General features: G+C 41.0%; 1 protein-coding gene across 10 annotated transcripts in view; it reads left to right on the forward strand.

Annotated features, from left to right (window-relative positions):
• Positions 1-21954, forward strand: part of SATB1 (SATB homeobox 1) — a 94050-nt gene extending 72096 nt beyond the window's left edge. For 3 of the 10 annotated variants that reach the window (XM_054191697.1, XM_054191698.1, XM_054191696.1), the window contains 3 exons: positions 16820-17023; positions 17529-17624; positions 20232-21954. In XM_054191697.1, the coding sequence (XP_054047672.1) occupies positions 16820-17023; positions 17529-17624; positions 20232-20726 (795 nt within the window). In that variant the 3' untranslated portion in view covers positions 20727-21954. Of the gene's footprint in view, positions 1-16819; positions 17024-17528; positions 17625-19473; positions 19639-20231 lie in introns of those variants that run through there. The other 7 variants (XM_054191699.1, XM_054191700.1, XM_054191705.1 and 4 more) reach the window with 7 other exon arrangements.
• The last annotated feature ends 2265 nt before the right edge of the window (positions 21955-24219 follow it).

Below are 24219 nucleotides of genomic sequence, written 5' to 3' on the forward strand. Positions count from 1 at the left end.
CAGTGGGTCCAGCCTTGGGGGCAGGAGAGGGCTCGGTCCTTTGCCCCGTCACCCCACGTCTCCGTCAAGTCGTCTCCCGCCTTTGTCTCTCTCAGAGCAGCTGAGTCACTTCCTGGGTTTAAATCTTGGCGTAAAAGCCTTCTTTACCCCCACCCCCCCACCCCCCTCGGCATACAATGGATTCTCTGTGGAGCAGGGAGGGATACTGCACGGGGAGATGCGAGGTGGAAACAAAACGTGCTCCGAGGTCTGCCGTCGTTTTCACAGGTCCACCTGGAAATAAACCCCTCACCCTCGTGGGAAGGCGAGATACAGCACTTAGAAAACATTAGCTGCAGAAGCACACCACACAACAGCCTCTATTTTTATTATTTTCTTTTTTTTTTAATTTATTTTCCTCCCTTCTCCGCTACCCAGGGGTGGTTGCTCTGGCACTTGAAGAAGTGCCATGAGCAGCAGGAGTCGGGACGGGATCGAGTGTCAGCAGGGATGGGAGAGGAAGAGTGTGAACTGGGAAAGCACGATGGGCTTCTGCGCACGATCAAGAATTGCCCCATAAAGCGGCGTGTCATTCAGTGAAACTGTGAAACTTGGCAGATAGACCTGATTTGTTTCTTTCACAAAATATCGTGTTGCAGAGTCATAGTGTGTTCTGTCTCGCCCGGGTTGGATAGGAGTGGATTTTTGTCTTTCTATTGCAGGAACAAAATGCTCAGAGCACTTCAGGTCCTTCCTCTGCCCGGTATCTTAATTTCTTATACAATGTCTCTTTGCAGAAATAAAGGTTAAAGGCTCAGGAAATTTCCTTAGGAAATTTTTTTTCAATTTTTTCTCAGAAAGCGGGTAGAAAAATTGAGTTCAGTTAACTCAGTCATTGCTCAATCTTCGTAGATCTGGAGAAGGGCTGTCGTGGATCCTGGCTGTATCCCACATTATTGGTATGACCTTGGTGGAGTGGGTTGACTTCAGTGAGTCTTGGGTTCCCGCTAGTAAAAAGTAGACAGCAACTTCTTGAATCACCAAAGATGCGCTGAAGAGAAACCGCCTTAAAATCTCCGAGGTGGTTCATATCAGCGTGCAATTGCCCATGGAAATCTGCATAGAGGGAAAAAATAGCATTAAAACCTGAAATACTTCAAGCCAAAGAAAAAGGTACAGAATGGAAAATACTTAACTGGTAAGAGGATTATATTGACCTCTTCAAACAGCTCCTTGGGGCCAGGTAGCCCTTTCAACATGTAAGGCAAAGGCTGGATTTGTTGACACGTGGATGAAGAAGTGCGTTTCCTGAGCGTGCTTTACATGTGGGGTCAAACGGGCTCCGGCTACGGGTTCCCAGCCAGGCGGGTTGCCGCAGGAGCCGTTTAAGCGCTGCTTACAATCCACATAGAGGCTGTTTAAAGAGCTGGTGGCAGCTTTGGGAAACGCTGGGTATTTGAGCCCTAAGGAGAGTTTCCCCGGAGGGATGCGGTGCACACCTGCCTGAGGTTGGTCGGGAGTTAATGCTCAACGCCTCGGCGGCCTCAGCCTCCGCCTGCTGCACATCCCGGAGAGGGGCTGGGATTGGGAGCGCTCAGCACCCAGCAGGATGCGGCCCCGCAGGTGGCCAGAAACAGCCCAAGAACCCGGGTTCTTGGTTAGATGGCTTTTTTTTCTTTTGTTTGGTGAAAGGAGCACAAACGTGTGGGAGCAGCTAGGAGAAGAATAAGTTTAAGTCATTAAATGTACAAATGAAAAAAAAAGAGACAAGTAGAGAAAGCTCTTTACAAAATATGAAATTCTGTTAAAGCAGCAAGACGGCACAACATAAGGAATGTTTGGTACATGTTATTGAAACTGAAAAATCAGAGTATGGAATGAATTATAATTTAGCATAATCCATAATTTTACAGTTTTCATTTTGAATTATTTATCTTATATGATTTGATTAAAGATAAAACTGGCTGACAAGATCTTAAACATCCCTGCATGTCTTAATGACAAATGAAAAAAGTCCTCATTATAACTTCACCATTTTTAAATTTTTATTTGTATTGTTTCTATATAGCTCCCTTTTATTTTTAAAGCATATTTCAGATATGCATTGTGTACATGCGATTCCATAACCCATCAGGCTTCAGTGTTGCCTCAGTACCTCTGATTCAGTAAATCAGATCATAGGCAGCATGCTGTCATATAATAAGGTGTCTGATCCTTATTACCAGTTTGTTGATGCACAGACTCCTTCAAATTGACCATTGCAACACATGGTTTCCCCTGAAACTAGCTGTGATAATTAGCGTGGCTCTAATGAGACAGAATGTCACTGATCTTGTGCTGAACTGTCGAGTATCGACGCTACGGATGGGAACTGTCAAAGCTTGCCATCTGTGACAGAGCTTGGCATATTCCATTTGCAAGGTAGAGCATGCTCAATAGACTGTTTTTAAACAAATGGTCCATTTCTTGATTAGGGCTCTGTGTTCTGTTACCGTGGAAGACTTTATATCATAGTTAAACTTTTTTCTTTTTTTCCTTTTTTTTTTTTTTTTGCTGGGGTAAGCTCGTTTGGAAATGAAAACGTTACTAAATCTCAAACCAGTGCCTTCAGTCCTCTGTTAGCTTTTTGGGGAAAGGTGGGGGGGAGCTTATAGTGTATTTATTCTTCTTCCTCTCCCCAGTTATCTTAATGTAGCGCTTCTAAGGCTAGCAGTTCCACAAGGCTTTTATCTGCTTTTTTTTTTTTTTTTTTTAAGCAGCGAGAGATAGGGACGGTGTAGTTCTGAAGGATAGAGGAGCAAAAATTAAAAAGTCTTGGATGACGCGCAGTGGGAGCACGTGTGCTGGGGATGAAAGATGGACTCGGTCAGGAGAGTCGGGCGCCCGGGCTCCCGAGACCGGCCCCGCAAAACACCGTGCAAAAAGTCCAGCGCTGCTTATCATTCCAAAATATGCTTTGTTGCTTTTTATTTCCTCCTTCTCTGGCAGACCACACAGGGCTTGTTCTGAAGAACATTTTCACTAATCTGATCAGGCAGCCAAATACGCCGGGAAAACTGCTTTAATGATCCCACTAATTACCTCAAGTCAATATGAACTGTATTATTAGACTGAGGGAAAATATTCCATTAGGTCTCCCCCTTGGGAGTTTCTCCGCTTTGTGATGTCACCGAAGCCTTCGCCCTCTCGCTTGTAATTAATTTTATTTACACACGCAGGCACGCACAAGGTCACACCTGCACAACCGGAGCTGGCCAGGGAGCTAGTGGCACTCAGGCTTAATCAGATCTGTCATAATTACCATTCTGCATGTTTCTGACACACGCTGTGAAATATTTCAATTTAACTGCCGCTACCAGCACAACCAGATGTAGTGTGAGTGTGGCTGCATTGGAAATATTATTCCTCAGGATAAACTCTCTCCTCCTCCTTTTTCCTCCCACCCCCTCTCCCTTTTACAGCTAATGTGGCACAGAAGCTGATGTATCCTGTAAATCTTGAATGCAGCGCTAGATTGATAACAGCAGATTAGACAGTTTAACCACAAACAGCTTGTTCATTTTTCACAAATGAAAACCACATGTGGTGTAACTAAAATTTCAGGCTCCTTTTTTTTTTTTTTTTTTTTACCCCTCCTCTTTGGTTGTTGTTTCCTTTTGTGTGTGTGTGTGTGTTAAGGTTTGCTTTTCACTGTAAAGGGGAGAAATAAAAGAGTAAACATATAGGGGGAAAGAGACGCTGCCGTCTTCGGAGATTATTTCTCCATGACCTTTATTAAAAACCTTCCTCGCTTTGGCAAAGAAATCAGATATCGCACAGGGGTTTTGTCTCTCACTCTGAGACTTTCTAATCTCTGGGTTTTATGCCCACTTATTAAAGAAGTCATCCTACTGTGCTGTTTTTCAAAATAACGTGCCAGCAAACACCTCGCTTCAAGAAGAGCTTCTAACCAAAAACGTGGTCTTCGCTGCTACCTGAATTTAGCAGAAATAAAATTTTCCGCCAAAGTTTTTCACCACAAATTTTGGCTCTCTGCTAACTCTTCCCTCTACCTCTTCCTTTGGGGAAAAGATTCTTTTGAAAAAAGAATCCTCTTTAAAAAAGAATCCTCAAAGTGTCTAGAATTTTGGCAAATGGAAAATTGATTATTTTTTTTTATTAAAACATTCCAGTATTTCTTACGAAAAACAGATATGGTTAGTTTTTAGGAAATGAAATGTTGTCTGTAAATTGTTTTGCTTTTTGTATAAATCCATTTTTTTCAGTTAAATTGTTCAGCTTGCCCTAATTAAACAGCCTTCAGTACTTAGTAAGGGGTTTTTTTGAAACCATCTACTCTTTAGTGGATCACTGTTGGCTACTTTTGCTACACAGAGAAAAAATTAATGCAGTGTTGATAGAAAGTTTTAATTATAAGGTTCTATAACAATTCTTACAGCAAGGAAAAAAAAAATTAAGTGCGCAGACTGCCACTGAGCAGATTCCCCAAAAGCTGTTGCAGGTATTGTCAGGCGAGAGGAATGGTGCAGTGCATCTGATAGAAATTCATCAAATCTAATCTGTAATAAGGCTTCCAGGGGAGGTTTAAAAAAAAAAAAAAAAAAAGTAGCTTTAGTAAGAGATTGTTTTATCCATTGCCAGTGATTTGGGATGCAGTGGCAATATTGAAAGTGCAGGAGATGTGGAGCTAAGACTCAGTGTTCGAAGTCAGTCAGAAGAAGGTGAGCAGGGTAGTTTTTGAAAGCCACTGAAGGCACGGTTTGTAGCAGAAAATTTGGCTACAGAGATGGCCCCCCCAGACTGCTGCCGAGGGGGTTAAAGACCCACGCTCGTACCACTTGGCCAGCAGTTACCGGCTGCATTACAAGTCTCCCAGAGCTGAGCTGGAGTAGGTCGGCGTAGGTGTGCCATCAGTGTCCTTGCTGCACTTCCGTGACTGACTCCCCTGGGGTCCGTGCAGACCGCGAACAAGGGGAAATCTTGTCCTGGAGGTGCATCTGGAGCCCTGGACGTGCTATGGCTGCAGAGGTCTCAAAAATGAGCCTGGAGTAAGGGGAAGAGGAGGGCAGGAAGGGCTCGCGTTGGAAGAGATAATGCTGAAATGAACCATCAGGATTCTTGCAGGGGTCCGGAAATCCAGCTCTCATTTCTTCGCAGAACTATTCGAAAAATGTTGTGCAGTTGGGAAGCACCGGATTGCCGAAAGAAAAAAGTGCGGCACCCTCTCCCACCTCCTTTGAGTCTTTTAGTTTTTCTTTCTTAGGTAGAGGTGTTTCGGTTCCTACACTCCAGATGCGTGAATCAGCTCTTCCTCAGGCAGCACCTGCTGTCTGCCTGACAAGAGGTGCTGTTTCTGGCAGGATGGATTTTCTTAATCTCTCTCTTCCCACTTTTTGTATCCTCACCTTCTGTTTTGTTTTCCTCTCGCCACCTTCGCTAATTCCTCTGGTTATAGCTCCCCTCTTAGCCTTCCTTAGACTTTTTCCCACCCCTTTCCTCTCCCGTATATACCCTCACCATCCGCTCTTGCTCCATCTGCCCCTTTCTCCTGTCCTGCTGCTGTCCCCCTCTATGCCAGAGCTGCACCTGGGACATCCCACCCCAGGTGCATCCCCCACTCCCACCCAGTTGCATTGCACAAGCGCCTGCTTGTGCGTGGGGTGCAGGGTGGGCACCCTGGGGTGGTGGGGAGCCAAGGGCTGGTTGCCAGCACCGCCAGCTTCGTGGGTGAAACATCATTCCCGTCCCCGCATGGCGACACGCGTTTAGCTGGGAAAAGAGCCACGTTCTTGATTTCTCAGTTTTCTCGTGCCTGCTGTGGGCAGAGAGCTGATTCGGGAGGCTTTTGAAGATTCAGCGTATCGGTGTTTTAACATGAAAAAACTAAAGCGCTATTAAAAAGAGAAAAAAAAAAAAAGAAAGAAGGGGAAAAGTCTGAGCGAGCTGCACGAGAGTTAATGACGTACGGAAATGAAAACAAAGCTGTAGTGGCAGAGCCGAGAGGAGGCTGAGGAGTTAGCGAGCAGCCCGTGGTTCCCGGCAATGGGGGAAGCAGGGTACCAAGTAAACAGCGCAGAAAACAAAAGCGAGCTCAACCCGTAACTAAACAGGAAATGACAGGGTAAAATTCCTCCCCAAAAAAACCCAGAGCTGCTAAACACGTTACTGCAAAGAATAAAGGCATCTTATGCAAACACAAATATACGGTAACGGTCCGATAAGCGGTTTGTTAAAGGAGTGACAGATTACTATTCAGGTGAAGGGTTGTTGGGCAAAGGAAGGAGTAAGAAATAATAGATGTGTATTTTCTCCCTGAACATTAAACTGGATAATTCAAAATTCACACGACACCTGAAAGCGTTACAGGATTTCTAGGTGCAAGGTGAGAAAGGAGACAGTCTTTTATTCCAGATGATTTTTAATTTCACTGTTCCTAATAATTTCTCATTGTGTCCATTTCTGTATTTTCTTCAAATCAGACTTCTAAGTCAAAATTCAGATTTTTAGTTACAAATTACCCCCAACAGTTGGCATATAATGAATAGGGTAGGGCAAGCACGCAGCTAGCTAAGTGGGGGAGAATTCCAATTTGCAAATATTTATCTAACTCCAAATCTGCCAAATTTTATCTGAAAACACATTGTTATTCAGTGGTCATCTCATTTTTATTCTTGTTCAGTGTCATGTTCCCTTACTTCAGGATGGCATTTGAGAAGCACATGAAAATAGTTTTCAGAATCTTTGTAAAGAAAAGGCTTTTGGACTGAGTGCCCCTTAGCAGAATTCCCTGAAGTTTTGGATCCCAACTGAGCAAGATTTGCCCACACATCAGTTATGTCTGTGGGTTTACTTAGGTGACTAGGTATTTTGCTGAGCCCGGTGCTTAGCATCTCTAGTATATGTAACACGCAGAAGAAAGCTCTACAGATATAGGAACTTTCCACTGTTTATATAAAAGCAGTTATTTTTTCAAAAAAAAAGCTATGAAGGGCTCAAATAAGTTTCTTTTTATTTTTGCTTCGGGGCAGCCAGTTTGCTTCACCTCTGAGAAATCAATTGCTACTCTTATTAAATATGAGGAGAGAGTCTAACTAAAGGGATTGATCCTTTTCACTTGGGGAAGGGGGACGGGACAGAGGGATCAGGGCAGGAAGAAATGTGCCAGCTCCACGCAGCGCCTGATTTAAGGGCAGAAGCTGCTGCCTGGAAATACGGCTGGGGCTGGGACTCAGCTTGGCTGGCACTTTTCTTGGCCGGTGAGGAAAAGTCTAACGCTGAGCACTGCTCTCTCTAGTAGCTTTTCCCTTGTGGCTGTTCTCGTCCCCATCCTAATGGCAAACTACCTGAAAACACTCTTGTGTTGGTTCCCACCCAGGAGGGAAACCTGATCTCTCCAGCTTCCCGTTTGATCCAGCTTTCCTATTCTTTTGAGTCTATGCCCCAAGCAACCACGCTACAAGTATTTGAGCTTTCTCAGGGCTTCACTGCCTTTATTTTTCCGTGGGTGAGATACATGCTTCTGGCTGCTCCCTTCTCATTTGCTGGGGGGCGTCTGTCTTTCACAGGTGTGGATTTTAAAGATCTTTAAAAAAAAAAACTGCATTGAGGTGATGGACGTTATTAATTTTCTGACTTTTTCTGTGGTTAACAAAATCTAGAGAAAAGTTAGAGAAAGTTTCTTTTCAATTTCCTTAAGGCTCCCGTCACCCTGGGCATTATCAGAGCGCTGAGCGCTCTTCGCTATGAAACCGGGAGCCACAGAAGCCAGCTGAACTGCAAGAGACAAACTAAAAGACATTTTCTCAGAATATTTAAATGTCTAATTCAAAACTCTATGAAAACATTTAGGCCGTAAAAATGTGAAGGGATGTCTGAGAATGGATTTGAGCTGTGTGTGTTTTGGAATGATGTCGCTTGTTGGAACATCTTGTCAGCTGAGCTGAATTTGCAATGAATTCCAAATAACTATGAGCCTGTGATTCCTCAGTGTGTGGTAGATCTTCCCCTCATCCAAAATGAATTCTGGAAAGAAAAAACATATGACAAGAAACCACAGATTTAAATTACTCCTTCTGGGAAATTATAATCTTTTAAAAAAAAATAATAAATCTAACAATGTGTTATACACACATACAAGTAATTACGGAAGTGACACTTTGGCCTTGTGGCCTTTTTACTGGAGGTCTTTCCCCCAAAGCAAATGTTAAATCTCTGTAAGCAACGTAATAATAAACATTTGCTGTTCACTTGTAAATTGATAGTAGTAAAAAAGATTTTTAAAATTGCCAGGCTCTTTCTATTAAAGACCCTTCTCTAACTAAACTGCAGATATAGCTGCCATACAAAAATTGATTGTATGGTTAAGAATAAATAAATATGGGCTATTAAGGGTCATGGTTGGATTTAGGGTTGTATTTACTTTCAAGGGAAGCATCGGTATTGCAGTGAAATCAGTACTTCGCTCTACTTAAATAAAAGATAAAGGGCCATATATTACCAGTCATCTTCTGTGAAACCCACTGACCCATTTTATATGCCTGTACTATAAAAGGTAATGTACCAGACTAAGACTGACTTATTTAATAATTAGCAGTTGGTTTTTCGTGTTTAGATATTTTTTTTTCAATTGTCAAGTCCATTTTTTGTCACGGGTATCTCACAGTTACAATGACAATTGAATCGTGTGTGTGAAAGAGGAAGGGTCTGGAGTAGAGGAAGGCAGAATAAAGCTTCACCCACTGTTTTTTGCATTTATTACTTTTCCCCCTTCTTTTTACATATGAATGTAGTTGCATTTTATGTAAGATTTTCAAAGGCATGCATATTAGGTTTTTGATTAGGGCTTGTGCCTATCTATCATTGCTAGGCGATTGAAGGCAACACTGTAAAGAAGATACATTTGAACAAGGGAAAGGGAAGGTGGAGGAGGCTGAGAGCAGAGAAACCGAGCTTGGGAGAAGCCCTTCATTTGGATTATTCAATTCCCTCTGTACTCAACTAAAAAGTAATGGAGCTGATGTTTTCAGTCAGGTTTAGAGTTACGGGTTAGGTTTTTTCTTTCCGAGAGCTGGTGGTACGTCTCAAGTGCTTGTACACAGGGAACACACCCACCAATTTCGATCCAGCCTCCGACCTTAAATCCGACAAGTTTTTCGGTGGCGTTGGCTCTTGGCCACCCACCGGGGCTCCGGGTGGAAGGAGAGGTCTAATACGACAGACCAGACTGTGGGAGCAGGGCCACGGCTCTCCTGCTCATTTTGTTTCTGTACTTAATTGCCGCTTGTCATTCATCGAATTTGAGAGGTTGCTTTAGCAGGTTTCCTATTTATTTGTTTGGATGTTTACAAGAATAGAAATACGTATGTAATTTTTAAGTGCTGCAGCTAGTGAGGAGAACAGGCAGAGAGAAGAAGAGACGTTAGGAATCCTCTTCCCCAAAAGTATCACCAAAAAATTGCGACGAAATACTGTCGGTACTGCTGCTAGCTGTTTGGTCATTTGTTTTTCACAACCCAGAGAAGAGGTGGAGGTAACATCCAGGCAGATGGCGTGGCTGAATAATAGGTTGGATAAGAAATTTAAGGAAACGGCATAATCTGTTTCAGTATTCTTCAAAGGAAGTTTTTCCTGCTAGTGAAGTTTACCTTTCTTCTGAAAAGCCCTATGAGGTTGTGGGGTTTTCAGTTTGTTTGTTTTGCTAAATCTCATCTATTATGATGGCAGATAGAGATTTACTTAAAATTCACATCTGGCTTCCCCTTTCGATGTTCTAGTAATGAAAGCCAGTAAAATAGATAAACCAGAAATATCTGGAGATAAAGGACAGCTTCAGGTTTCAAACTTTCTCTGATTTAGGGGAATGCTCAAAGGCAAAGCCTCGAAACTTAAGGCTGATTAGCATAAATAAAACACTGAGGCAACCATCTTTCTGGGGACACTTTAGGCCAAGTCTCAAGAAGAGGCGTTCATAATCTGGTATCTCTGCCCCTCTTCTGGAACAGGCTGAAAACCAGCTTTTTCTGCTTGAGTTAAAGATACAGAGTTTTGTGAGAAAAACAGGGAAACCCCACAGTATTGAACGTTCACAGCAGTTTTTAAATTAATGGAAAGTATATGCTTCACAGAAGTCAGTGCTTAAAATTACTTTCAAATATAAGCTAAACTGAAAAGATTTTCACTAACAAATGTGTTGGTTGGTATCAAAAACTAAGTCTGGTAGATTATTAGTTTTCAAAAAATTTTATAAAAATATCCAGTAGCATCTCTTTTAATAGACTTCATTTCTCCTGTGAAGAATTGGAGTCTATTCAGCTTTGCATAGGAGATAACCAGGACAATTTATGTATTTTAGGAAAGATAAACCTGCAATCACAATAAATTTACCTGCAATCAGGAAATTCCAGAAGAATTTAAGGCTAAAAAGAACTCCTCTCATCATCTAGGCTTGTTCTCCTGTCTGAACCCGTAGGTATTTCACCCAGAAAGAAGTCAGATTTAAGTAATCTCAGCCTGAAAATGAATTTTGAATTAAATGCACCGTTCTTACGCTGCGGTGGGTGTTCCCTGCCATATTTTTCTGGATAATAGAAATGTAACGCAAACGGCATTTCCCAGATAAATCAAAGCAGCGTCCATTGTTACTTATTTGTCGTCTTTGTTTGTGCTGAAGTGACATTTATTTTACTTCTCAATGCCATAAGCATGAGAGTACTGATTCAGAACTCCCTGCATTTTCGATCCTGTTGTGTGAGAAATCTCAGTTGAAGGGTTTAATGTGTTTTCTAATCAATGTGTAGGGGAAATTTGGCCTTATCAATTTAAATGCTGGAGATCCTTTCATTGCATTATGGAAGAATCTTCTGTAAGCAGAGATTATTCTTAAGAACTTCATAACATTTAAAGGTTAATATGTTAGGTAAAGAACAATATCTTAAGACAAACATTTTTATTACAGGACATGAAGGGATAGTTCTGATTAAATTACATGATTATTTGAATGGGAAAGAAGACAAAGTGCATCATTTCTTGCCCTCAACTTTAATGCCTTTAATCAAATAATGACCTTCTGGAAATAGTTAATTTTAAGCATTTGGAAAGATCAATACCACTTTGCCACCAAAAAATGGCCCAGATGATGAAATTTGATGTATTTAAAGTACCATTTCACCCTTTTAACCTAGTAAATAATTTAAAATGCTTTCAGTACTCCTTTGCTACCATTATGTATCTCGTTCAAAGTATTATGACTTTTCCAAAAGCAACCTTTCTGTGCAATGAGCAGCTTACAAGTCCAATACTGAAGACTAAGACTATATGCATATACTGTAGTGGTGATGTTGGCCTTTATTTCTTCTCTTCTATACGTGGATTCTGTTTTGAAAAGAAATGGAAATATCTATGATGAAGGCAGCCATTTGCAACAACAATGAGATTTGTAAAGCAAGTTGGATGGCTTTTGAAGGAGAAAAAGTCAATATTTAAAGTTTAGTCCATGAGTTCTTTTCCTTTGTTTTGTCTATAAGCTTTTGTGTTAAAGGTGAAGGATTTGGGTTGCTCAGACAATTAAGAGCCCATTTTACCAAGTGTAATTTCATATCTGTGTTCTATAAACTCGAGTGCCTTCAGCATCGTAAATAAAAAAAAAATTGCCCTCTATTAGCATGTTTGTGGGCAGATTAAAAACAGTCTTCATTAGCATAAGTAACACTTACAGATTCTTTTAAAAGTAGAAAATTATTTGCTGAATGATAAATTGCTAGCTTTCTAGTTAGTTGCTGAAAATGTGCTCATTCAAAATGCCTACTTTAGTTTAGTCTACAATACTCAATTTTTTGGAGTTAGAAGTACTGTTTAATGGATTATGTAGTTAGTCTTTGTTCACAGTAGATGCTGAAATGCAATTCACGCTTTCTGAGAAAATGTTTGTATCAAATACCTCCCTATTTAGACTGATTTCTTTTAACACCATATATTTTTATTACACTATATGCCCCAGAGAATGATACAAAAAAACTCTTAGCTATGCTATACCAAAGAAAAACTGTTCATATCTTAGCACTGATACTCTAAAATGTTTTGCCTTCTTAGATTCAGATTACAGCTCTTCTAAAAAATGTTGGAGTCTTTGTTAGTTATTCTGTAAGAAATATTCCTCATTTGGCAAGTTGTTACCACTGTAACAAATTCACCAAACAAAAGAGTTCGGTTGCTCCACCTTGAAGCCTTTTCTTCCCAGAGTAGATGTGTTTGTTGCTGATTTGGAAAGCTTTGCCCAGAGAACATACTTCATGATCGTAATGCTACCCTCTTTGATGTAATTAGGGTTGGTATTTACACCTTAAGTGCAGATTTCAATTACCTTTTTGTTTTTTCTTTTAATAAGAAAGATACCAGAATGCAAGTATAGTTTGTTAGAAAGTCTACATGAAAGAGAAGAAGATTTTATATAAACACAGCACAGGTCAGACTGAATAAAATAGCATTTGGATACATAAAATGCATAGATGCTTTCTTTAAAATAAGCATGCTCATGGGTCTTGCAGAGTCTTATGTTTGGCAGTTATCCTCTTTGCGCTTTTCCTGCAATAGTTTGGCAGTTCGGCTTTCACAGGTTTTTTTCCTCTAATGTCTTATGTTTCTTTACTAAATCCCTATCAGAAAACCAGACAGAAGACTCTTATTTATTTTAAATATCTTAGGTTTAGCATCTTTTTTTTTTTTCACCATTTTCTTGCTTACTGTAGCAAGACCTTTGCAGATGGTACTTGGTTACTTGAAAGTGCATAACAGTATTTTCTTTGTAGCAGATGGATTTAAGACTTTTAGTTCCCAATAAATGTAGGTTTACAATACATAACTTTACAGGATTTGTGTTGTATATAACAGGTTTGAGCATATTATCTCAGAATTCATCTGCATGGCATTTTCAGCTTATCCAGGGCCCATGCCAGTATTTTAAGTAATAGGGAGAGCATAGTGATTGATAGCAGCTAAAGGCGTGATTTTGAATAGAAACAAAGGTTTTAGAACAGAAGGTGTCAAATTAAACTTTGTCAGTTTGAAAAGTAGTAACATCCTGAAAGTTCTCCAAACATATTTACATGTGGCTAATGTTTATATTTTGCTTTGTACTCTCTTTATATTCAGTGTAATGTTGCCTGGCAAATTTACTCTGTTTTAAAATCAAGGTTGTTCCCAATGTCATTGCAGAGTTTTGGGGGGTTTGCCTTGCTGCATAGATATATCAGCTTAATTATTTTAAGGCTGTTTTTTTTAACGATGTGCTATATATGCTGTATAAACCGGTTGTGATCTAATCTGAGTTATAAATATTTCCTTATTATTTTGTGGTCCTTTCCACTTCCTGAAAGACTATGAAGACAAAAAACCCCAGTGGCCCAAGCCCTCCTTCAGAATAAATTGTTAGACAGAAATTGCTCTAGCCTTAAATGAGTATAAGGGGGGAAAAATCAGCCTTATGACATTCATTCGTAAATTCAGCTGCATTAAATTCATACAGCAGCTCATACTTCTTTAGATCAGAACCAGAACTTACAAATTTTACAGAACTTAAAATTCACCATTACAAAAGTCTGTATGATTACTTTTCCTAAAATTTACAAAAACCTTTCAGACATTCTCATTTAGCTGACTTTTATGAATGAGCTTTATGTTGTATACAGGATTCTGAACCTGAAACTAAACTGTTTGTTTGTTTTGAACCAAAAGAAAGCATATCGGTATAAAGGTTTTAGTCTTTTAACAAAGTAAACCCCTACAGCCTCTGTTACTGCCCATTCACTGTCTCTTCTGAGAATATTTGTGAGATCAGCTTTCATAAATATTTTCAGAAATAAACCACGAAGACCAAAAAATTGTTTCTATCCCTGTAATTTTAGAAGGATTCAGTTGGTCGTTTCCATGTTGCCATCATGTGTTTCATCAGAATATGTCTACTTCTTTAAAAACATGACGAACCCAGTGGAAAAGAGACATTTTGGTAGAATAGCAGTCTATTCTGTGTACTGTGGCAGAAGTGTCTGATTTCAGTATCTCAAAATCGCTGCTTCCCTGAAAGGCTAGCAGAGACATGCATCGTCAAATCCTTTTTAGATAAGGAATTAGAAGTATTAGTTAAGTGCAAAAGTTGATAGAAAAATACTGGAAATATAATGTTAGCCATCAGTAATTAATAAAAATAAGGTCTGATCTAGTAAATATAGAAACAGAAAAGACGTCAAGGGGAGAAGAAATTTCTTAGTTAACAAAAACTGTTGTTGTGAAACACATTTAATCAGCATAAAATGTGATTGCTTAGGAATTATTTTTACTGCTGGACATTTAAAAAGAGTTTCTACTGTCTTTTTTTTCAAAAAAAAACCCCTGTGATTCACTTGGTCACCATACAAAATCTGTGCACGTTCTAAATGCACGGTGCAGTTTCTTTTCCAGCCTGTCTGTATACCTTAGAGAGGTGTCATGGGAGGGGACAGGTTGTTTTGTCTTTTTTTTTTTACTTTCACCGAGCTGCCGTGTTAGTCAGCTCTGCTCTCTGTTTCACCACCGTGAGAAAGAGGACCAGCAGTTTCAACGTGAAGCAGTGCAGACTCCGGACAACCAAAGGACAATTTTTATGCTTCAGGGTGGGCTGGTCTGGTCTGGTTTGTTTTTTTTTAACTAAAAATTTTATAACTGCATTTTAGTTAAAAGATCTAGATTTGTTTCCTTCATCTTCTTCTCTCCTCCATCCCCAACAAACTACCTATGCTTTCATTGCACCTCTTCTAACTCTCTGAAGAAAACTAATAGTGTCGTTGAGCATAATCCAGCACGTGTCCTCATGGAAGCGAGGTGGGCAGAGAACTGCAAGCAACATGTTGATTTTATTAGGGGCAGGGAGAGTTCGTACATGAACCTGCTGACACATTCCAGGGTGCCTCACGATGTGGAGGGAGAATCCACAGACCCTTGCTACTGTTTTAAAAACATGCCATGCGATTCCAGCTGGGATGGGCTGTACGTTACGTGCGCTGTATGAAGGCAACATTCCCAGTTTGACCACATTTCCCAGTCAGCTTGCTAAACCCTGGGGCAATACCTGGCATCCCCCCTTAGCGTGTGGTCAAGGCCTGGGGTGCGCTCCATCCCTGGGGTGCCGCCGCCTCTCTTCCTTCTCCCCTCCCTCCCTCGCACGCCTACTGAGCACCCGGCGGATTTTGGCCCCATTTAAATTTTTTGCCTTCTTGGCTCTGCTACCGCCCTCTCTTTAACATTTGTCATTTTGAGTATTTCTGTTTCTCAGGGGCATTTTCTCCTGTGTCATTTGTTCAGTTTTCCACTTCTATCCAAGAGAATATACTTCAAGTTTTTATACACACCTCACTAAATATTTTTGTATACAATACGAATGCACTAAGATTATTTGTTTACTTTCACCTCTTCCTATCGTGGCAATATTTTTACACTACTTTTATTAACTGTTAGCTAAAGATATGAATGTCTTCAAGAAAATACATTTCTATATTGTATTTGTGTATCTATTGTATCTAGTAGTAAACTAGTCTGGATAAACCATTTTTCAACTACCAGTACATATAAAAAGGATCTAAAAGCTTCTGTACATTTATATTATTTGTTGATTCAATAAAATGTCACATTATCTTTCCTACAGCATTAAGAAATAAAATTGCATGGACCTAGTTTTGAAAACAGATCTTTGAAGCTAAAAGAAAGGAAGTATGCATGTTTTATACATGTAATATTTTGTTTCTAATTTTAATATACAAAAAAAATGCTGCTGACGCACACTGTGCTAGCTAGAGTGTTTGCACTCTTCTTTTAAAACTACCAGTGCACAATTCAGAAAAAAATCCTCAATTAAATTCCAAGAAGATGTACGAATACAATTGTTAAATTTTCAAGATGAACTTGATGTCTCTTTTAGAAGCAAATTAGCAGCCGCGGCAGTTCTTGCAGGGGATTCTGTAGCCGACTTTGTAGTATGTATCCCAAAACCATGTCTGAATTAAAGTAAGTGAGCTCTTGGGAAACTCACTGTCCTGTGATGTGGAAATGGTAAAAAGGGTATAGCAGAAGCCTGAGCATACCGTGCTCCCCCTCAAGCCCTAAGAGTGTATGTAAAACTGAGAAAGTGTTTTTTTCTGGGTCTGTGAGAAAAATCTTGAAAGAGAGAGTCATCTGTCACTTGAACTAAGTTCACCTGCAGAGGCACCTCTACTTGTAGCAGATAGGAAGAAGGTGTTACTTGGCTGCGCCTAGTCAAAGGATTCCTGTCTTTTGAAAGGACATTAGGCATCTCCTCTACGGCTGTGCTTTGCGTTAGGCAGCCCTACAGACAAGGCAGATATTTGAAGTACTTTCTGGTTTAGAGTATTAGTACCAGGATTTTAAAAATTGCTCAGCAGACAGTCTACCAGCTCCTGAAACACGGTGTCGATGCTCTCGGATGGGCGTAGCCTTGCATAAAAGAAAAGAGGCAGCAGAGAGAACATGCTGGTGCCAGTAAAACACCCGTCCTGCGGAGGGGAGCATGTAAGGGATTCTGCCTTCATCAACGGTTTGTTTCTAAGCAAACAAACAGCAGCGCTGTGGTGTGGGACCAGGGGGAAGGTGCTTTCCAATACGCTCGTGGTTGGCGAGGGTCTGTGAAATAGCGTGGCCGCCTCTCGCTGTATCGGTGTTTGCTTTGAGCCCAGCCTCTACAGCGAAAGGCCTTTCCTACCGGGGGTGAGCGGGAGAGAATGCAGCGCCTCGAAAGTACACGTTTTGCCCCTCGTGAAGTGAGGGAAAAAACTAATGTTTTGCTGGTGTTATCTTCAAGGGGTGGCTCTGTGAGCTGTTACGTTGGAAAGAAGATCCCTCACCAGAGAACAGGACCCTCTGGGAGAATCTCTCCATGATCCGAAGGTTCCTCAGTCTTCCTCAGCCTGAACGCGATGCCATTTATGAACAAGAAAGCAATGCAGTTCATCACCATGGTGACAGGCCTTCCCACATTATCCATGTGCCAGCAGAACAGATTCAGGTTAGTTTACCTTGGCCAATCCCGCAGAGCGCTAAGTAAATAAAGCTTTAAACGGAGCAAAGGAAATTAGTGTTTCTTTCCTCCCGGCCAGGCTAAATGCAGGTCTCCCGGTACGAGATAAGAGCACGCTGCCGTGCGCCACCGGAGTTCAAAGGAGAGTGTGCGACCACCCACGGTTTTTGTTTCGGTTTGGTGGTTTTTCGCAAACGTGCGTGGCCGCGGTGGCACGGAGGCATCTGCGTGCCGGGCAGGGGGAGCCCCCGTGCTGGCTGTCCCGGGCTAGGCAGGCGTCAGGACCGAAAGGCAGGGGCGTTTGGCACTGGTTGTCAAACGCCTTGGCCGGCGAAGCGGGAGGACCTTGTTGGCGCTGTTGTCCGAAAGCCAAGCTTGAACCCTCAACAACAGCACCTCGCCCCGGGTAGGAGTGAAGGGAAGGGGATTCCTCATCCCACTTTAACCCCAGTCGAGACTGGGGTGAGTCAATGTTTGTTTGTTTTTCCTTCAGAGCCCCTCTCCCACCACCCTTGGGAAAGGAGAGCATAGAGGCGCTTTCTTACCAGGCCTGCTGACCGCTGGACCTTGGCTGGGTGCTGCTCCGCAGGTGAGCTGGCACAAGGGCGCTGTGGCAGGGAGAGAGAGGAGGGGATGCAGGACCCACGCCACGGGGCTTGGAAACAGCCGCGCTCTGCTCCGGGGCAGCCCCCCTCCACGGGCACCACGAACCAGGCGGGCGGCTGGGTGTTTTGCTAAATGCCGTAGCCCGGGTCGGCGGTGCGGGCTGCTGTCTCTCTGAGCTGGGGACTCTTTAATCCCTTCTCACGGAAGACCTGAGGTCAGCCTTTTAACTGCTCCCTCTTAAAGGGCAGATATTGCCCCGTGCTTTTCCAGCCTCAGCTGAGACCCAGAATATCATTTGTATTACCTATACAGCAAAATCTTTACAAAGCTAGGAAGGATAGAGTTATCTCGCAGCCAGAAACAACACGAGTGTATATTAAAGATAAAGCAAACTGAATAAGACAATCCCTTAGGATATTGAGTACTAAAATAATTGTGAAAGCCTGGAAACTTGCTGTTTGATTTAGCAAAAAGAGAGAGAAAGATCTATATTAAGTAATAAAACAGCACTTGTTTGAAAATGTACATTGTTTTTAATAAAATCGCTTCTTAAGGGGATAAAAGGAGAAGCTTATGCACCGTATAAACATTCAACCACTATGCCACTTACTTAGATTTTCTTGCCTTGTTGATAAAAGTTGTGTGTTTGATCTCGCAAATATTATTCACATAAGCAGTTGCATTGTAATCTCTTAATATGACTGGTGAGAGTAATGATCGGGAGATCGGGCCTGAGTTTTGTCTCTGCTCTTCTACATGGTAATTGTTGTAGATGCATAAACGTGTAGCTAAGACACAAGTTTTCAAACTGTATATACAAAGCCTCCAGTCTTGTAAGAATTTAATGTACTGGGAGTAGTCTTGCATCTCTTTGGGATTGAAGCCTTGAGTGGGACTGCTCACAGACCAGAAAACGTGAAAGGATGTGAACAGGGATGAGGCAAGAGCCCTAATTCCACTAGCATTTGTGTCAGATCTTACAGTAAGATCGCTTAGAGCAGTGGCTTCTAAACCAGGTGCTGAGGCGGACGCGAAGTCTCCACAGCCACGAGTGGCACTGCGAAGTGGACAGAATTATAATTCCTCCAATATTTATACAATCTGCACAGTATTTTGTGCTTCTTAGGGTCTGCTAGTGAGCTGCCACTGGAAGCTTGGAAACCACTACCGACACACAAAAAATTGTCGGGGAGACTCGCAAAGGGAAATGAAATGTAGTGATAGCAACTGCTTGTTTTGCTGCTGTTGTTTTTTAATAATAACTGGTGGTTTGTACCATATGACAAGAAATTTGCTGATCCAAAATATCTTACTAACCAGTGCTTCCTGTGCTGTGAAGCAAAAGAATTGTCAACAAAAACAGTAGCTGATAAATTTACTTTTGATTTTAAACATGATCTTACAGTGTACTGTACTCAGAGGTAGATGAGAAAAACATTTCTGTCCCTAGGGCTCAGTGCCTCACCTTTTAAGAATGTTTCTGAATCCGTGCTTGCAAAACTTCATTTTAAGCTCTTGTTAATTATTTACATCATGATTTGCTTTATCTTATTCTTCTGATGTGCATACTGGCTCATTTTTATTGCCTGAGTTTTTGGAATGCAGCATGTTCCCTTCTAATAATAATGGTGCAACTTATTTAGAGCTTTGCATCTTAGGGCTTTATAAATATTAACTAAATAATCCCCAGCACAAACACAGAGGCAGGTAAATATGTTTGTTCCCTGTTTATACATTGGGATACTTGAACACAAGCAAGACAGACCCCCTGCCGAGTCCAAAGGCAAGAGAGGTCGGAGCCAGAAGGGGAAATACAGATTTCCTACCTCCAGATCTCTTTGTCCTTGCCGAGGCTGGGTTTTGGCAGCGTGACGTTAGGCACGTTCCACCTAACGCGTTCTGTCGTAAGGCTTGCAAGTTTGACGAGACTTCAGCACATGCTAAGGTCAGATCAGCAGAGGGATATTTCCCCTCTTAGCTAAAATGCTCTCCTCCCCCCCCGATCCCCCCAGTCCCTTAGTCTAGCCATTGCTAGCGATATGCAGCCCTTGTTTTTGGGCGGCAGCTGCTGCTGCTGGCAGAGCTCCTGTGCGTTTGCCCTCATCTGGCACTTTTCTCACTTTGCCCTTGCTACAGTTCTGGCTAAAGCTGGTCAAGTTAATCCTATACTATGTCACCTACTTAGCATTTTGTCTTGTCTGCACTTGACTCACGGAGCACGTTCATTAAAATTTGTCAGCTAAACCGCACCGATGTCACGTCATCGGCGCTTTCAGTCAAACAAAGCCAGAGTGTTCCTTCCACCTCTCTGTCCATATCCCACCGTCCCTTGATCCCCCATCTCTGCTCACGCACAGACAGACACACATGAGGCGTTCAGAGAGTTACTAACTCGTATTTTAATTCTGGTTCAGCAATAGTGGCCGTTTTTTTTTTCTTTTTTCCTTCCCCCTGGCCCCTGCCTTTTTGTTCTTTGAATTTACTAAGCCTCTGTTTATAGCTTTGCGATCCCCCCCTCCAGATTTTCTTGGAAACACAAAATATGAGCAAGAATATTTGTACAAAAAAAATGCTCTGCTTTGTCTTGCAGCAGCAGCAGCAGCAGCAGCAGCAGCAACAGCAACAACAACAGCAGCAACAGCAACAGCAACCAGGTCCCAGACTACCCCCAAGGCAACCGACAGTAGCATCACCAGCTGAATCCGAGGATGAAAATCGTCAGAAACCCCGACCGCGAACAAAGATTTCTGTTGAAGCCCTAGGGATCCTACAGAGTTTCATCCAAGACGTAGGCCTGTATCCAGATGAAGAAGCAATCCAGACTCTCTCCGCTCAGCTTGACCTGCCCAAGTACACCATTATCAAGTTCTTTCAGAACCAGCGGTACTATCTCAAGCACCATGGGAAGCTGAAGGACAATTCTGGATTGGAGGTGGATGTTGCAGAGTACAAGGAGGAAGAGTTGCTCAAGGATTTAGAAGACAGCATCCAAGACAAAAATGCAAACACGCTTTTTTCAGTTAAACTAGAAGAAGAGTTATCGGTAGAAGGGAACACAGAGATTAATGCTGAATTGAAAGACTGATCTAAAAGTATTATTTTCTTTCAACAGTGCCACTGGTATTTACTAATGAAATGAAAATTCCATCTTGCGTTCTGTCAAAAAACCTTTATTATTCATTGTTTGGCCAATGAATCTTCCAAAACTTGCACAAAAGTTGAAAAAAGGATAATGCAGACTGCACTAAATGTTTTACTCTGTTTTACAAACTGCTTCGCAGCAACAGATGAAGCGTTGAGGATTGTTTGATATTAATTTGTGTTCACTGGATACACTGTGAGTGTACCCAATAAGCATGATACCAGTGATTTTGATTCTGGAGCCTTCAGACAAGCATTACAACTTTTGTGATTTACTGTTTTTCGTTTCTGTTTTATTCTTGTTTTTTTTAATTATTACTGTAGCACTCCACACTTGATCTTTGGAAACTCACATTTATTTAAAAAAATAAAATAAAAAGAGTTTGTTACTCTTGTTCTATTGTATGTTACAAAAGAACTATAGACTGTGGAATGCAGTTTAAAGATAACATATGCCAACAAATGCCTTGTATTATATGGCACTGCCGTAATTCAGATTTGTTTTCTTTTGGAAATAAAGGTCACTGTATTTTTTTTTTTCCATTCTCATTGTTACATGGTTTTAAAGAAAATGAAAAAGAAAATGTGAAACACAATTTAGTCCTCATTATTTATTTGTAGATCCTGCAGCATCATGTTGTAATTAATTTTTTTGGAAGTTTCCGTTAAATGTAATATTGCTTCTCTTGTTATCATACTGATTTTTTTTTCTATTTATAAATGTATTTTGATGGGCAGTAAAACAAAGTGTCTTAAAAGTTTTAAATAGAGAAAATGTGCTTTACACAGTTGCCTATAAAAAGTGCTCTATGTTATCCAAGCAATTCATACTATAAGCTTCACTCTTATTGTTGTATGCAATTTTTACTATCATGCAAATAAGCTTAGGTAAATAAAACTAATAGATCACCTTAGAAACTTATGCAATTAATGTGAAAATAATTGATGTTTGCAATGTGTCTTCCTTTGGTTTACAATCAATTTTAAAGCTACAGCTGTATAAATTTTCTGTATAAAGGTGTATTTCTTTTTTATGAGTTTATTGCTATGAAAACACCAGTTATTTTGTTACAGCTGGCTGTTTTTATAAGTGTATCACAATTTTCTTTATGCAGAAATGTTCTGACTAGGAGTGGTTATTGACTGTAACTACACAATTAAAATTGTTTGTATGGTATGATATGGCAGGGTTTGTCTGCGTATGTGTATATCTGGGAGGAATAACTTGTTCTCAGTGCACATTGTACCTTCTTGCCACCACTTTGAAAATGACATTTCAATTGTTCTCCTTTAAAATCACAGGCAAATTTTTTTAATGACCTTCTTAAAATTTGAATTTAGATAACATACTTCAAAAAGAAACACAGTTTGGTTATGAAAATCATAACCTGTCTTTTCTTGGTTTAAAAACTTGCCTGCCCAACAGAGATAGCAGGATATTATTGAGTCAAAAGGCTATCAGGCATAAACATATTTACAGTTCCTGGCAGTAATGCACTTATAATGGATACAGCTGGTTTTATTTTACACAAGAATTATGCTAACACTATTCCTTGCACTAATGTATAAACATTAAAAAAAACCCATTGATAGTCACGAAGTAAATAGGAAAGATGGGCTTTGCATATAGTAGTCCCCTTCTGAGCAAGATTATTTTTAATGATCACTAATAAGGTTCTTGATAAAGCCGTAACAATTGGTGAGCTCTGAATTTATGCAAGGCTCATGTCTAGGCTAGAGAGAAGTCTGCAGCTGAAAGTCGTGAAGTACACACCATCGTTCTCTTTTCCGAGGGGAGAAACACTTTACACCCAGTGCAATTCAGGGTTTGAATTCATTGCAGCTCTTCTGAAAGTTTGCAAAACTCAGGATAGGTTTCAAAGGCACAAATGACTTTTAGGTTGCAGCAAATTTCTCCTTTTAACTCCACTAAGTTCTTTAAGAAGATACGTATTAGGCAGCAAAGCAGTTTTTCATTCCACAAGTTTAAAACTTGTTGCAGGTGCTGCAGCTCCCTCAGGGTTCCTTGAGCAGCTCTCAGCTGCGGCACCTCTTGGCTGATCCCGGGACTGTGTTGTGGCTGCACCATGATTTGGGCTTGGATTCCAGTCCAGTTAAAAGAAAAGAGCCTTAGTACCACTCCGGGAGGGAACCAAGCCTTAGGAAGGACATGGATGTGTAATTTGGCCTTGCAATCCAAGGGAAGAACAGTCAATCTCTGCCCTTGCTTAAGGGACTTGTAGTAGCTATAATATATTGATAGCCTAAAGCTGTGCTGGTTGCAAAAGAGCAAAACCTAAGCTTAGTACAGGGAAGCCACTGTGGTTAGTGTTGGATTTCTTCACCAGTTTCAAATGGGATCATTGCTTTGTACAGCCACGCAGATGCTCGGAGCTGGAACAGACCCCTGTTCACAGCCCTGGGACAGGATGAAATGCAGCCCCGGCAAAGCGAGCTGATTTGATGTGCAGGACAATGCCACTGGCACCCTTGGGCTGGCTGAGGTGCCAAGTGACTATTACAATATGGCTGCTTAAGAAAAAAAACCTCCAAACTTTTAAACATAAGCGTGCATATGTAGGGTAGAAAGGAAAATGAAACAAAGACTTTCCTGGAATATACCTGTCTTCGTACTAAAAGCTAATACGTGCATCACTCCTAATACCAGAAACAGGGCAAGAAGTCCAGCACCCTGTAAAAGCATAGGAGGAAACGTTTATAAAATTGGTTTTGCTATTTTGAAAGCAATTTCCTTTTCTTTTATCCTTTTAAGTTTTATGGGTGCTGAAGTAGAGGCCACGTGTGCTTGCAGATGGTTATTATAGCTGTTTCTTTTCCATTATTTTCATTTTTCTTTCTCCTAGGCTAGCTGAGGTTATCTTCCAAGTAGTTCAACCTCTATAGTCGCATATTACCTGCACAGAGGTTTGAATCAGTGCCTTTTTGTGTCCCAGTGGGTGGGCTGCGAGTCCAGTCTTTTAACTTGGCCTGAGTGCCCAAAAGCCTTTTTGTTAAATCCTTAGCAGCACTTTCAAAGGTGATAGGGTATTAAGGATGCCAACTTTATGTGGATGCGAGAGATTTATACTGTTAGGAGTTAAGGTACTACAGCATATTCCACTTTGACTCATGGACCAGTTAGACTACCTAGGAAATTACCTTATGTCCTTTTCTGTTCCTTTTTCTCATCATCTGGCATAATCCTACCAAAAAAAAAAAACCAAACAAAAAAACCCCCAAAAAATACAAACCTTTCCCTTTCTGCAAAGATTAAGAAATCAGATGGACTTCTGTAACGAAGAACACAAAGCAAGACATCAAAACACCATTAGTTGGGAAGTTGTTAGTAAAACTCCCTCAGTAGGACTTCACTAAGAGTGTATAAAATTAGTATTTCGTATATACTTAGGGAAGTATGAAGAAAGAATATTGCTTAC

The sequence above is a fragment of the Rissa tridactyla genome, chromosome 2, assembly GCF_028500815.1.
Source record: "Rissa tridactyla isolate bRisTri1 chromosome 2, bRisTri1.patW.cur.20221130, whole genome shotgun sequence".
NCBI lineage: Eukaryota > Metazoa > Chordata > Aves > Charadriiformes > Laridae > Rissa > Rissa tridactyla.